The sequence below is a fragment of the Anneissia japonica genome, unplaced genomic scaffold, assembly GCF_011630105.1.
Source record: "Anneissia japonica isolate Jap-2015-1 unplaced genomic scaffold, ASM1163010v1 scaffold573_len2283161_cov171, whole genome shotgun sequence".
Classification (NCBI taxonomy): domain Eukaryota; kingdom Metazoa; phylum Echinodermata; class Crinoidea; order Comatulida; family Comatulidae; genus Anneissia; species Anneissia japonica.
The window spans coordinates 1,614,192-1,629,675 of NW_022719802.1; the positions used below are offsets into that span (position 1 = coordinate 1,614,192).

At 33.0% G+C, this 15,484-nt stretch overlaps 1 protein-coding gene across 1 annotated transcript in view; it reads left to right on the forward strand.

Annotated features, from left to right (window-relative positions):
• LOC117111049 (L-rhamnose-binding lectin ELEL-1-like) overlaps nucleotides 1-2,862 on the forward strand; it is a 15,933-nt gene extending 13,071 nt beyond the window's left edge. Inside the window, exons 2-3 of the mRNA XM_033253932.1 lie at nucleotides 177-470; nucleotides 2,257-2,862. Of these exons, the coding sequence (XP_033109823.1) occupies nucleotides 177-470; nucleotides 2,257-2,273 (311 nt within the window). The 3' untranslated portion in view covers nucleotides 2,274-2,862. The remainder of the gene's footprint in view (nucleotides 1-176; nucleotides 471-2,256) is intronic.
• The last annotated feature ends 12,622 nt before the right edge of the window (nucleotides 2,863-15,484 follow it).

The following is a 15,484-nucleotide window of genomic DNA, read 5'->3' on the forward strand; positions in this document are numbered from 1 at the left end:
ATATACCCCTATACCCGGGTATACCTGTACCCGTAGATATACACATATATACATACATATTAAATAAATATATATTATATAAATAAATATATATATAATAAGGGTTATCTTATTAATCTCTTGAGTCTATATAAATATTTGATTGATATATACTAATAATTTGATTGAATTTACAGATGCGGTCATCCGCCAAAAATACGTATGTGAGAATAGCATTTTGTATATCAGCTGTCCGTTAAACTACAAAATTAAAGTTATGTGCTCCATCTACGGACGCACTGTTCCACGTACCCAGCGCTGTTCGACCACCCCAATTAGATATCAAGACACGACGTGCATTGCGCAATCATCAGTATCTAAGGTCAGACAGTACTGCGAAGGAAAAAGGTCGTGTAGTGTCCGGGCTAGTAACAGTGTGTTTGGTGACCCCTGTGTCGGAACACGGAAGTATCTGGACGTTTGCTACGATTGTGAGTATAATTGGTTTAAATTTTGTCCAATTTTTAAATATTTGAAATTGAAAATTATGGCTGGACATTTGGGGACCCGTGACAGCTGTAGTGTAGGGCCTGTACGGCCTGTACGGACATGCAACGGCTCAGCCATTTATTTGAGTCGAATGGTCGAGCGGTGACTGTACGCAAAGAGTATGATATAACAGAAGAGACTCCACTGCTGTGCGAGTTAGCGTGACGCCCTATCCGCTGTATGGGGAAACCTCGTGGATGCATGTTCCTCGACGAGTGATGGCAGCATATAAAAACAATAATCTAAGACCTGTATTTGGAAAAGAGTGCATAAAGTCAAATTATTATATCCGTTTTTAAACGAAATATAAAGGCAAGACTTTATAAGTATAAAATTATTGGAAAATATGCTATGTATTGTGGGTTTTTAGAAAGTTTACTTTAAATCACGATAGTATTTTGAATGTTTGATAAAAGAAAAAGCCTGGGAGTTTATAAGAAAAATAATATTTATTAGGCCTCACTATACACAAGACGAGTGCATTGGTATTCGATATATGTAATTCTTATTAAATGAGAACATTTGAGTTAATGATGTGTTTGCTTTGGCTATGACTTGTTCTCCAGCCCTTCCTCAGTCTGCTGGTATGTAAATATAATGTTGTCTTCTCTTCAGTCAAACAAATTAATGTATAAAACAGTAGTAAAAAGATAGTCGGAAACACCAAAGTAACTTTCAAAATATTGTACTTTACTTAGAATTTTTGACACAAACTTCAAATACTTTCACAAGCAAATGAGAGTGAAATAACCGCAATGATGAGGAAAACATCCATCTGATATACCTGTACCTTAAAATCCATATTTGCAAATAAACGAGAAAAAAACAAATTCATCCATTCAACTGTTAGTGACCCAGACACTGTCTGGGAGTTATGAGGTATTAGCACATAATAATCAGGGGCTGATCCAGCATTTGAAATAGGGTGGTTCAAAACGTCTCTAAAAAGCCCCTCAAAATGAAAGAGGGTCCTAAGGACCTCCACCGGGAAATTTTCCTTTCTAGATGGCCGGAAATAAGCTTTCCCGACATCTGAGGAGTCTTTTAATTACCTTTAAGTTCTTCAAAATTCAAGGTTTTTCTCCTCTTGAAAAGATCAGGTAATTTTATCCTATTCTTAAGGCCTCTATATAGAGAAAAAAATCAAAGACATAGTGAGTGGATTTCCCGCACGATTAAAAATCCAAGAAGTTTATCCACCACAGCTTGTAGAGGGCGTTCTGTCGTCGAGCGGAATTCATTTTAAGTCTAAGTGGACTCTCTTCTGTTGTATACTCTTATACTCTGACTATAATATTTCCATCGATTGTAGTGTTATATTGCCAACTTTGAAATTCAAAGATTTTCTTCTCACAACAATATTTTCGCCCCGAAGCGAAACAAATCTAAATGAAGCAACATCATTCTCAATACAGTCTATTAATGTTCTACTCCAGTAGAATTACATTTTTTTTTAACCTGATTGGAAACAAAAGTCTCTATGATCACGCAATGAAATATTAAACAGTATTCCACATTTACACTAAAATTAAGGGGCGTTTATCTGAGTATATGGGTATCAATTGTACACTTAAAAAATAAACGCCTCCCTGGAACAAACGCCCCCCCCCCCCACGAAAACCCTTCTTAACGAGACGTTATTTAAATAAATAGGTAAATAAATACAGCGTCTTGCACAATACTTTGACATAAGCCTAATATTAATTATTTTTCAATTTTCTTTTATAGGCGTCAAGAAGTGCTAGAACTGATCAACTCGACCGTGTTTATTGACAACAAGAACAAGGGAAAAAAAATATTAAAATTTTAAACTTTGACGATGATATTTCTTAATGCAGACATTAAGATTTAGCAATTATGGGTATCCTACAACTATTTTCTATAACTTGTCTATTGTCAAGTTTATTATTATTTGTGAGTAGAAAAGGATAATACCTTAACAATGCACTACAGTCCAGTCCCTATTCAGGGGACGATTTAGGGTTGGCTAAGGAGGCAGTTTTGCCACTGCCGTCATTTAAAAAAAAAAAAATATTTCTGTAACAGCATATAATGCACATGAATTATTATACCATTACTTAATACTTATTTATCTGTATAATTATTTCAGATCTATGTTCTTCTGTCATTAGTTCATATTGATTATTTAAGTAATCTCTAATCTTTTCCAGCTCATTCATTCCCATTTTCTAATATATAACCGAGTGGTTATTATATTGTCCAATGGCCTTTTTCACATTATACCATTGTGGTTTATGAATTTACCTCCTCGCTTGGAATTTTTATGTGCATTCACTTTACATAATAAATTTATTTGCAACTAGAACCCTAAAATCAGTTTTCAGTTTATTTAGTTCGTCTTTTTGACAAACTGTGTGTTTTTTTAATCATTAACTTTTATTGGAACCCTGATCGACACAATCAATCTCTTACTAAAACGAAGATCAAGTTGAGGATTATTTTTTCAAAAAATCAAGAAACATTATTATACTTCATACGTTATGCGTCTGTTATGCGTTATGCGTTTAATTAGCACTGAAGTATATTGATATTTTATGAATAAATTTGCATTTTAAAAAGGTCGATGTCCTTTTGACCTCTACCAACGTTAATAATTATCAAATTAATTTTATTTAAACAACATATGATTAAGAAACATATATACTACACATTGCTACCAAAATAATATTGATGGGATTTTTAATTCACAGGTTATGAGCATAAATATTACCCCTCCCCCTAAAAAAAGTATTGACCATAAATCACTAACGACCATTACAAATGACGCGAGTACATGCAATGCATCCCTATATTCTTCTTGTTAACATCAATGTTTTGTCCTATATTCCCGTAGGAACAAAATGATACCGAGGAAGTTAAACTGGGGGGGGGGGGTGCACGGTGACACACTGTTATGTGTGTATATACATACATAAAAAAAATATGTAGTTGCATACGTATTCTTTTTTACATGAATCAATAAACCCCGAAGAGAAAGGAGGGGTTCTCCGATCCCCCGGCCCGGGTAAATTTTGATTCCAGATGGCGGAAAATGAGCTTTTCCGACTTCTGAGGTGTCTTTAAATGACTTTTAAGTTCTTCAAAATTAAAGTCAAACCATCATGCTCAAACCAAGTCGACTTAGTAACCTTTGTTACAAATCTTTTCACGGTGGTAACCTTCGTTGTTTTTCTGTAAATAAAGAAAAACTAAGTGATACTGTAGTGCTGAATAAACTTAATTACCACATAATTATGAATATGAATTTTGAATAAAGATACCGATATATAATATTTATTATTATTATATACGCATATTAAATATATATATATATATATATATATGTACATATATATACATATAACATAAATCAAGATAGCCATTAACACTGTTAAATTATATATATATATAAATCATCAAAGAAATGTAAGTACAGTGTTCGAATAAAGGACATAATAATACATCGTGTACCGTAGCTCTCAACGAATGTAGTCCTGTAAATAAATGAATAAAGAAATTGTGTAATAAAATGCCCTTGGCAGGATCCGAACTTGCGACCTCTCGCTGTCAAGGCGAGCGTCATAACCATTAGACCACGGAGGCTTCATGGTTGAACAGATTCAAATACCACCAGATACACTCCATTACACAATATGTACGGCTAGAAACAAATAGTTGCATATAATATAAATCAAGATAGCCGTTAACACTGTTAAATTATATATATAAATCATTAAAGAAATGTAAATACAGTGTTCGAATAATAGGACATAATAATACATCGTGTAGCATGGCTCTCAACGAATGTAGTCCTGTAAATAAGTGAATAAGCCATGAAGCCTCCGTGGTCTAATGGTTATGACGCTCGCCTTGACAGCGAGAGGTCGCAGGTGTAAGTCCCGCCAGAGGCATTATATTACACAATTTCTTTATTCATTTATTTACAGGACTACATTGGTCCCATACAAGATGTATTATTATTTCCTTTATTCGAACACTGTATTTACTTTTCTTTGATGATTTATATATCTAATTTAACAGTGTTAACTGCTACCTTGATTTATATTATATGTATATATATTATATGTATATATAACTCAATGAAAAAGACGATGAGATGTCAACGACTTGGTAGACTTAGAACAGAATTTTTTTTTCAAAACATGAATATTTCAACCCGTCCTCGTGTCTTCTTCAGCATGTGTGACAAACAAAATATAAGTTGGCTATTACAATAATTATGATAAAAAGTAAAGTATAATATGATTGGTCGACATTTTAATAGAATATAATGAACATGGTGATTGGACAAAAAAACTAAGGGGCGGAGTAAGAATAGAAATAATTAATAGATTTAGGAACTGTAATTATAATGAGGCTAATATATCAGTGTGGGAACACAGATCTCAGTCGGTATTAACAATAATGGAAATAAATAATGACATAGAATAAAGGAACCGCTAAGATTAAACCCCCTTCAACATGATAAATAGCAAATAAGCAAAAACATGTTAACAAACAGGCAAATACTATAACAAAGAGCCAGAAAGGCTCTTATTTGATATAGAGAAATACAGAAATGTATATATATAGGCCTATATAATGACTGAATAAAAAGGCATATACTGAACAAATAGGCAATCAAAAAAATACAGATGTGATAGAAAATATATAAGACAATGGGTCTATATGTTAAAATAAATAATATTGGTAATATAATAATAATGGAAATAATAAAGATAATAATAATAATAGGCCTCCTAATAATAATAAATGTAATAATAATAACAATAGTAATAATAATAGTAATAATATTAATAATAAAAATAATAATGATAATAATAATGATAATAATAATAATAATAATAATAATAATAATAATAATAATAATAATGATAATAATCATATGAATTACTAAAAAGGGTTAAGAATAAGGGAAATTATAGTCACTGATCATACCGAGGTCCTTGTTAAGTCAGAATATGTGGGTTTTGTGTTTGATTATGTGTCTGAGTTCTGATATGCGCCTTTTATTAAAGGATAGGAAATTACTGGTAATGAGAGTACAGCGCAAGTTATTTATAGAATAGCCGGAGGAGTTGAAGTGGTCGGCTACAGGGAAACCCTTACTGTGATTGCGGATGGATTCGGAGGTTGTCGATTGGCGAGTATATAAATATATATATATATATATTTAATATGTATATATATATAATAAATATTATATATTACTATCTTTATTCAAAATTCATATTCATAATTATGTGATATAGTAAGTTTATTCAGCACTACAGTATCACTTCTTAGTTTTCTTTATTTACAGAAAAACAAGGAAGGTTACTAAGTCGACTTGGTTTCAGCATGATGGTTTGAGACAAGTTTATATTATCGATATATATTTTAATCAAGTTTATTAATGCTTAAATAAATGATTTATGAAATAAATGAAGTACTGTGAAAAGATTAGTTTGTCATACTTTTGTTTTCTTCTGTTACTTTTCGTTTCCTTTCCAGTTCCAGTTTATAATGATATAAATTAAAATAGACTGAAGGGTATAATGATAAATGAAAACAGAGGGAATATATACCGGTAGTATTTTCATATTTAAAAACTAGACTCATGCAGTGCAGGTGCCCAACAAACGCTCCAAATCTCCAGTTTCTCGATTCATCTTAAACAGTGTGTGTATGGTATTTTGGTAAGAAACTCCTCCTTTTCAGTGTTGCCGCTGCGACCTGTGTGTGCGAAGAACTTTTGCCCGACATAGGTGGCGCTTTTTAGAACAGTAAAAGTACAGTAATGTGAAAATTCCGTATGTGAAAACTCGATGGGTACCTTAGTTATGTGTAAACTCGATAGGGAGTTGTGTATAAAGTCGATGGGTAGTTATGTAAACTCGATTGGTAGTTATGTAAACTAGATTTGTAGTTATGTATATTCGATGGGTATAGTTATGTCAACTCGATTGGTAGTTATACATAATGTCGATGGGTAGTTATGCAAACTCGGTGAGTAGGTATGTGACCTCGATGTGTTTGTGTCCGCCCTGGCGTTCCATACTGGCCTATCGCCAAAAATCTCATCCATTTCTGCAAAATACGGCCAGTCTGTGGGCCCGTTACCTGACCTGTTGTTTTCATCCTTAGCCTGGTTGTATTGATTATTTGGGCTCTATTAAAGCCAAATCCCAGCTTTTCCATCTTTGTAATTATCGGCCTGTAGGTTTGTGCATTTCTCCTTGTCCCATCAAAACCTTCATGTATCTGGGTACACCCCTACACACTTATCAGGGCGAAGGTTGCTTCTGTTGTCCAGGTGTTTTTTCGATTCATTTTCGGGGAAATTAATAGCGAAGTCCCGAGTAAAGTTAAGTAAAAATATAATTTTGCGGCATAGGAGCAATGCACGTTGACTCTTTATCAATACATGGACGTGAGCGTAGCCTGTCTCTTATACACATCTAGATGTGTATAAGAGACAGTATACATACAAAGCGTTATAAAAGTATATAGAAGAAATTAAATTTAAAACACAAGAAAATAGAAATATACCGTATGTATTACTAAAGCAACAATGCAATTAACCTATTTTTAAATTTGATCTTCTATCCCAAGCTTTTTTAGCAAATGTTTTACAATATCTGTCAAATGCAGACTGAAAATCATCATTAAAGAGATCAATTTTCCATCAAGAACAAAATGTATTTTATCATCAATATCAGATTCCGAAAAAATATTCAAAGTTGCAGTCTCATTGCAAAGTTCAAGGTCTTGTTTTAAGATAGCTAATTCTGCCTCTCTTATTGTATCACATGATTTACAGTTAAATAAATGATGACGAATATCTTCGGTTTTGCCACTTTGGCACAAGGTACACTGGCCAGTAATTTCTTTAGACCATTTGTAGGTCTTGCTATCAAGGGGTAATGTGTTGGACCTTAATTTAAATTTTAGAGTTACCCCCATAAAGTTAGTTTTATTAAGCAAATATTTTTCGAACCTTGGTGTAGATTTCAATTTGACTAATTTTTAAGAGAAGGCTTTAGGTTAATTTGGTTTTCCCATTCAACGTTGTATGAGTCTGCAACATGTGTATTTACAGTTCTAACAGGAAACGAATTAAAAGTGAAATTATCTGAATCAAAAACTTGTTCAAACATATATTAATCTGTACATTTATCAAGTATATTCTTACAAGAAACAAGAAATTTGTAATTAACTCATTAAAATTGGATTTCAGTTGAAGCATGCAATGGAGTAGAGTATTTGGCCACCGATTTTCATTTATATTTATTAGGTTAAGGAATTTAATTTTAGTAATTTCATGCGTTTTTGATAATGGGTGTAGAGGTGTAGAGCGAGGAGCTTTAAGTACAAATCTGGCCATTTTTAGCTGTAGTTTTTCTAAGTCATTATTATCTTTTTTTGAATTGCTATGCCAGACTCCACATGCATAATTAATTTAGGGAAGCGCTATTGTCCTCCATAGAATATTGCTGTAATAAACCCTATTAAAATTATCAAATTACACCTTTGATATACGAAATTAAACGGTTTCCTTTTTGAATGACATGTTGGTAGTGGTTATGTTTCTTTTGATTTGAGGAAATTATCACTCCCAAATATTTATAGCAACCTACCTCTTTTATGAATTTGTCCCATATTTTCCATTGTTTTTCTCGGTTAATGCGCTTTCCAGCGACCATCACATTAGATTTTTCATAGTTAGTTTTACTCCTTTGCATACTTCCTTGCAATATGTAACATTTTTATCATTTCATGTTCATTATTTCCTAATAAAACAACGTCATCGGCCCAAAAGAGGCCTCCCATTCATAAGCCATTCATTCTAACCCCCATACCATTGTCTCGAATAATTTTTACAAATTCATTTATAAAAATAGAAAATAGTATTGGGGATAAGACACACCACTGTACAAAATTGGTCTGTAAGATCATTTCCTACTCTAAACTTAGCTTTAACATTATCACAAGCAGTTAATGATACGCAATACCTTTCCTCTAATTCCAACATCCCATGCTGCTTTTAAGAGGCCTTTACGTCAAACACTATCAAATGCTTTTCGGAAGTCCAGGAAGGCTAGATACGTATTTTTTCCTTCTTTAGATCTACATGTTTAGAATACTTTTAAGAGTAAAAATATGATCCTCGCATCTATGCTTAGATCTGAAACCCCCCTAGACTTCCGAAAGCAAATCTTTACTTTCAATAAAATAAGAAATATGTAGAGAAATAACTCTGTTGAAAATGTTTGAAACACAGGAAGTTAGTGATATTCCTCTATAATTATTAAAATCGTTCCTGTCTCCTGATTTGAAGATTGGAACAATTATATTTAAGTTCCATTCATTTGGATTTTTTTCAATTTGGACTAATTTGTTAAAAAGATACATGAGAGATGTTTCCATTGCGGCACCTCCATTTTTCAGAAGCTCATATTGTCAGCTCCAGGTGCTTTATTATTTTTGGCAAAAGATAGTGCCTCATTTATTATATCTAAGTCTATATTAATATCTGTTAACATGTTCTCATTATCATCATCAGTGGCAAGAAAAGATTTATTACGTAATCCGTTAACTTGTCTATTTATCAGAAAAGAAAAATAATCTTTATCCCTATTACATTCACCTACCCTTTCCCAATAATTTGGAGCTGATTTCATAATCTTTTCTTTTTCAGTAATAATTTCTCCCGAATCTGGTGATATAACACAAGTAATGTCCGATGTGTTATCATGAGTACCCTTTAAGATATTCCAAAAGTCTTTACAGGATGGTCCACCCTTCTTAGAAATTTCAACTGATTTGTTTACTCTATTTTCTGTAATTTTCTTGTATTAATTGTTTTACAGTATATCGCTTTCTTGATACACTTCCCATAAATGTTGAGTAGAAATTTTATTTGAAATAAATTTAGCACTATGTCTATGAGCCCTTGCAGCTTCTCTTCTCTCTAAGATTGCAGATTTTACTTCCTTATCAAACCAGCTTTTATGTTTTGTGTTAAACTGTTTAGTTCCTATACTCTCTTTTGCAGCTGCTATAACAATTGTTTTCCAAGAATCCCATAGCTTATCTACATCATGTATTGTGTCTATATTCCAACTAGCAAAGCCCTCTTGCAAGTTTCTGTTGATAATCAGAGTAATCTTGAAAGCTTGTAATGTTCCATATATTAACTTTTGTCATATTGTTTGTACTTTGATTATATCCCATGTCAGGCCCAATTTTTAACTTTAACAATACGGTGTTGTGATCACTTCCGGTACCAAGGTTTCTATCTTCATCAATTGTAAATTTGCTGATATAATTTATAATATTCTTAGAGCACAGCATGTAAACAATTGTGCTTTTCTGTAAACCTCTGCACCGAGTTACCGTCCCCTCACAAAATATAGTGCAACTTAAGATTGTCATATTTGAATCATCTCTGACGTTTAGTAGGCCTCTACCATTGTTGTTAGTATCAAGGTCACCATTACTTATTTCTTGACCAATGTGACCATTAAAATCACCCATTATTATAATAGAAGGGTCAATTTCATTTTTTAAATATTCTATTCGAATAATTTCAGATAAAAGCTGATTAAACAATTCACTTGACTTATCATTATCAACTCAACTGGAATAAACAACAAAGATAATAAAACATCACAATCATTAAATTTAACTTGAAGCCACAATCTCTCAAAGTCATCATCATTACAATTAAATATGTTACCATCTACAATTGTTACATAATTTGAAACAAAAGCACCTATCCCACCACCGCTCTTATATTTTCTATTTTTACCTATCCATTTATAATCATCATTATTAAACCCAAGATCACCCTGTAGAAAGGTTTCGGCAACCCCAAAGACATGTATTTGATTTTGAGTAATTATGTCTCCTATTTCTTTAATTTTGGCTTTTTTTAAGGTAGATAACATTATTAAAAGCCAGGTTAATATTATTTGTTTATTACGCACTTTTTTCTTACCACCTCGTCTCTGTCGTCGTCGTTTCTGTCTGTCCTTCTGATTTTTATGACAGTCATGTTCATATGTTATAAATTTGGCAGTGTCATTATCAAGTCCATTGTAAAGAGAGTGACTGTTCAGTAATGTTGAAGCCAGTGGCGTAGAAAAATATTTTTCATTGGGGGGGGGGATGATTGGCGTGTTAGCCAGTGTCGTAACAGGCGTGGGGGGAGGGGAAATCTGCCCCTCCCCTGACGGTTTTTACCGAGCTGACCAAGCCGTCGTACCGGGCTGGGTAATAAGAGAAAAAAAAGAAGGGAGAGGTAGAGAAAGGGAAAGAAGAGGAAAAGAAAAGGAAAGAAAAGGAGAAGAGAAAAATAAAGACAAGAATAAAAAGGAAGATATCATAATGACCAGACTCACAACACCCTGCAACCCCTTCTCCATTTCAAAAACTCCTTTGATCTATGCTGCCCGATGGCGTAACCACTGGGGGACAAGGGGAAAATATCTATCTTTGAAAAATCTTCCCCACCCCTTTATAAATGCCCTTTTCATCCATGAAAGTGCCTAAAAACCCAAAATTTCGAGCGCTTCGCGCGGATTTCTTTTTAACATGGGCCGATTTCCTCTAAAAATTGCACATTTTAGGAAATTTTGATCAAAATTAGAATTAAGAACACCGGGGGACAAGGGAAAATATTCATCTTTGAAAATCTTTCCCCACCCCTTGACAATGCATCCTCTGAAAGTGCCTAAAATTCTAAAATACTTTGCGCGAATTTCTTGTTACGGTAGGCCAATTTCCTTTATAAATTGCACATTTTAGGGAGTTTTCATGAATTCCGTCGAAATTAGAATTAAAAACACAAAAATATTTTGCGCATTTTTTAGGGCTTTTTAAAGGTTTATCCTTTTAAGTTCTTTAAACACATAATAGTCCCAAACTCAAGGAAGACAAATTTAAGATAGATCGTTTTAACCGAAAAGAAGGGCCTCAATGTGTATTGATGGTGAAAGAATATGTTTGTAATAAATAAAACCATGGTGAAAATGCTTATATTTAGTTTCAAACACACGTGTGTGGCCTATATTATAAATAAGATAAGCCCTATGTCGTATTGTTTTCTATATGGAGAGTGGGTGGGGTGGGTATGGAAAATTACTAACCGGGAAAATAAATACCCACTCTGACCCAAGACCCCTGTTACGAGCCTGGTGTTAGCGCCAATGTGTGCCCTTGTGCGGACAGGGGATGTGCCCCCTCTGAAGCTGGAAACCCTGTTTTTGCAAAATAAATTGATGCAATTTGCTATATAGGCCTAATCAATAAATTCCTCATCAACCGATATAACATTAAACATTCTTGAAATTGACATAACATTACTGATGTCGTACACACCCTTCAGTGTGAAATGTGGCTCTCTTTGCAAGAACATCTAACATCTATGGAAAGAAGAGCTTAGATTGGTACCAGATAAAATAATTTTGTTATCAACATTTCATCTTTGTAAGCGCATAAGACAGTGCAAATTATTTCTGTGACAGTCTTTTGAAGTGTGTAAAGCTCCATTTTATCCCATACATAGTCAAAAAATGGTGGGGGGGGGGATAATACAATGGACCCCCCCTTGTCAAATATTGGGGGGATATATCCCCTCCCCCAGGGATCTACGTCTATGGTTGAAGCATTGCTGTTTGCAATTTCCTATTGAAGACGAATTCCAAAGTTCTGCCTCGGGTACTCGTTTTTTGAACGGAACTCTGTTGAACTTGCATGTACGTTCCTGTTGGGGGCTAGAATATGCTCGAGACTGTGTGTAGTGTCCCTGACGATATGGAGTATTAGCATTACGATAGTTGCGTCCAGAGTATGGTCTTTCAGTATAGGTTCTTCGTTGTTGCTGACGTCCTGTGTGCATTCCTTTGTTCTGGCCAATTGGGTTTTTAAGGATAGTGTGGTGTGAGCTGAGTTTAGGTTGCAGTCCTCCACCATTAAGATTAGATTTTGAAGTTGCACCGTTTCGAGGGAGGAATGATTCGTCGTTGTCCACAAGAAAGAAATTATTGAGATTAGCTCTACGTTTAATGTTCTGGTTAATTTTAGTAACCCTTATTTGGTTGTCTTCATTATCTGTTCTTGGACATACTGTAGATAGGATAATTGTGATGATGGCGACTTGCATTTTGTTTAAATATTTTCCAAATCTTGACATTATTCTTATTTATTATGTTAGTTTTGTACGATTGAGCCATTCGTTGTCGAAATAGGTGTTTTGATTATTACAAAAACGTAAATGATCTAGTATGTTCTACTCTAAGATTTTAAAATTAAGCAACAATGATTAGATTAACTAATTCAAACTTGCCATTGGTACATTAAAATCAAAATGTTATACATGTTTATTCAGAGTCGTCGATTTTCTTTTTTCTGTGGATTTTTAATATCTGGATCTCAAGTCGGGCACTTTGTAATCCTCTTGTCATGTTATCGGTTGTAACTTGAGCTCGGTAAATGCTCGTTCTGGTTGGGCGTATTAAAAGGATAAACAAGAAATATTTCCTATAAAAAACACAGCAAAATCTTTAACTTATGACTGGTTTGTATTACCAAACCTGATAAATTAATGTGTTCTTGAGAATTACCTATATCATCTTCAATGCATTTCTTTCATGATGTGACACATAAACATAAAAATAAAAGCTTACAGGTAGAATTGGTTTACGACTGGTGTAACAATAGCCACAAAGTTATTTACATTGCAGTCAAAGGATTAAAATAATAAAAATACATATTAAACAGTATTCCATATTAGAAATTATTATTATTATTATTATTATTATAATTATTATTATTATTATTATTATTATTATTATTATTATTATTATTATTGTATTCAATTTTAAAAAATATATTTTAGACATAAAAATAAAAGCTTACAGGTAGAATTGGTTTACGACTGGTGTAACAATAGCCATAAAGTTATTTACATTGTGGTCAAAGGATTAAAATAATAAAAATACATATTAAACTGTATTCCATATTAGAAATTATTATTATTATTATTATTATTATTATTATTGGGCCTATTATTATTATTATTATTATTGGGCCTATTATTATTATTATTATTATTATTATTATTATTGTATTCAATTTTTAAAAATATGTTTTATTATTTTCATTTTCTGCTGGCTGGGTTGGAGGAGTTACGCCTAAATAAATTTAATTATAGCCGATGTTTATGCTTCAGCTTTAGACTTGCTAGACACCACTTTAGTTTACATTAGTATTTCCATCACTAATCATTCCACCACCTATGTCAACATCATTACCATCATCCGTCATCATGGTCGTCGTCATCATCATAATTACCATCATCGTCGTCAGATTTTAGAACGTTATTTATTTATAGTTTTGCGATCCTGGATTAGAGAAGTACTTAAGATGCAGATTTTATGTTTTCTAACTGCTGTTCCAATTTTTTTCATTTTTTAATCTTATAAATAATGAAATATGAAAAGAAAAATATATATAAGATGCACAAAATAATTGATAATCTGAGATTACAAACCCTCGTCCTGCTGTTGCACCATACCTTTGTATTCGCTGGTTGTTGTATTGTAGCAGTATAATATTACCGTCTATAGATATCAGATGAAATGTAGCCGAGAGGTAAAGATGCACGTTTTGTGTGTAAAGATAATCGAACGTGTTGGCTTCAAATCTCACTCATGCGTTTTTTTATATTTTATTATTAGTGCATATATATTAGATATCTGTGAAGCCGTTTTTGAGATATGCCGTACACAAAAAAAATCACAATGTCACACACACACACACACACACGATACGGCGATAATCATAATAATAATTTGTATTTAACTTAAAAAAATAACAATAATAATAATGACAATAATAACATAATCGAACGTATGGGGTTCAAATCTCACTCTAAGTCCTATAAAAAGTCATTGTGTAATAAAATGATTCGAACCTCATAACCACTAGACCACGAAAGCTTCATGATTGAACAGGTCCAAATAACCGTCGGGAACATTGTATTACAATGCCTCAAGAGGGCGTTCGGCCAGATAAAGCTGGCAATACGGGTAGAAATACTTTCGTATAATCAATCAATCAATCAATCAATCATTGAAGGGAGTTAGCCGTTAACATTGTTAAATAAATATTATATAAATCATCAAAGGTACATATACAGTGTTTAAATAAGGACATGATGAAACATCGTAGGCTACCCTGTAAACTTGCACAAGTCTCTAATTAGAGGTTTTCCTCGTATTAGCTAATTTTGGAGAGCGCCACTAGCGTCGGTATATATTGAGAAACTTTTATGCGAATTATGATAGGCCATGGGCTAGAGGGGTGGGGGTCACCGTGCACCCCCCCCCTCCCCCCACAGTTAAACTTCCTTGGTATCATTTTGTTCTTACAGGCATATAGAACAAAAAATTCATATTAACAAGAAAAATATAGCGATGCATTGTATGTACTCGAGTCATTTGTAATGGTCGTTAGTGTTTTATGGTCGATATTTTTTTGGGGGGAGGGGTAACATTTATGCCCATAACCTGTGAATTAAAAATCCCATCAATATTATTTTGGTAGCAATGTGTAGTATATATGTTTCTTAATCATATGTTGTTTAAATAAAATTAATTTGATAATTATTAACGTCGGTAGAGGTCAAAAGGACATCGACCTTTTTAAAATGCAAATTTATTCATAAAATATCAATATACTTCAGTGCTAATTAAACGCATAACGAATAACAGACGCATAACGTATGAAGTATAATAATGTTTCTTGAATTTTTGAAAAAAAAAATCCTCAACTTGATCTTTGATTTAGTAAGAGGCTGATTGTATCGATCAGGGTTCCATTAGAAATTAATGATAAAAAAAAAAAACACAGTTTGTCAAAAAGACGAACTAAATAAATTGACAACTGA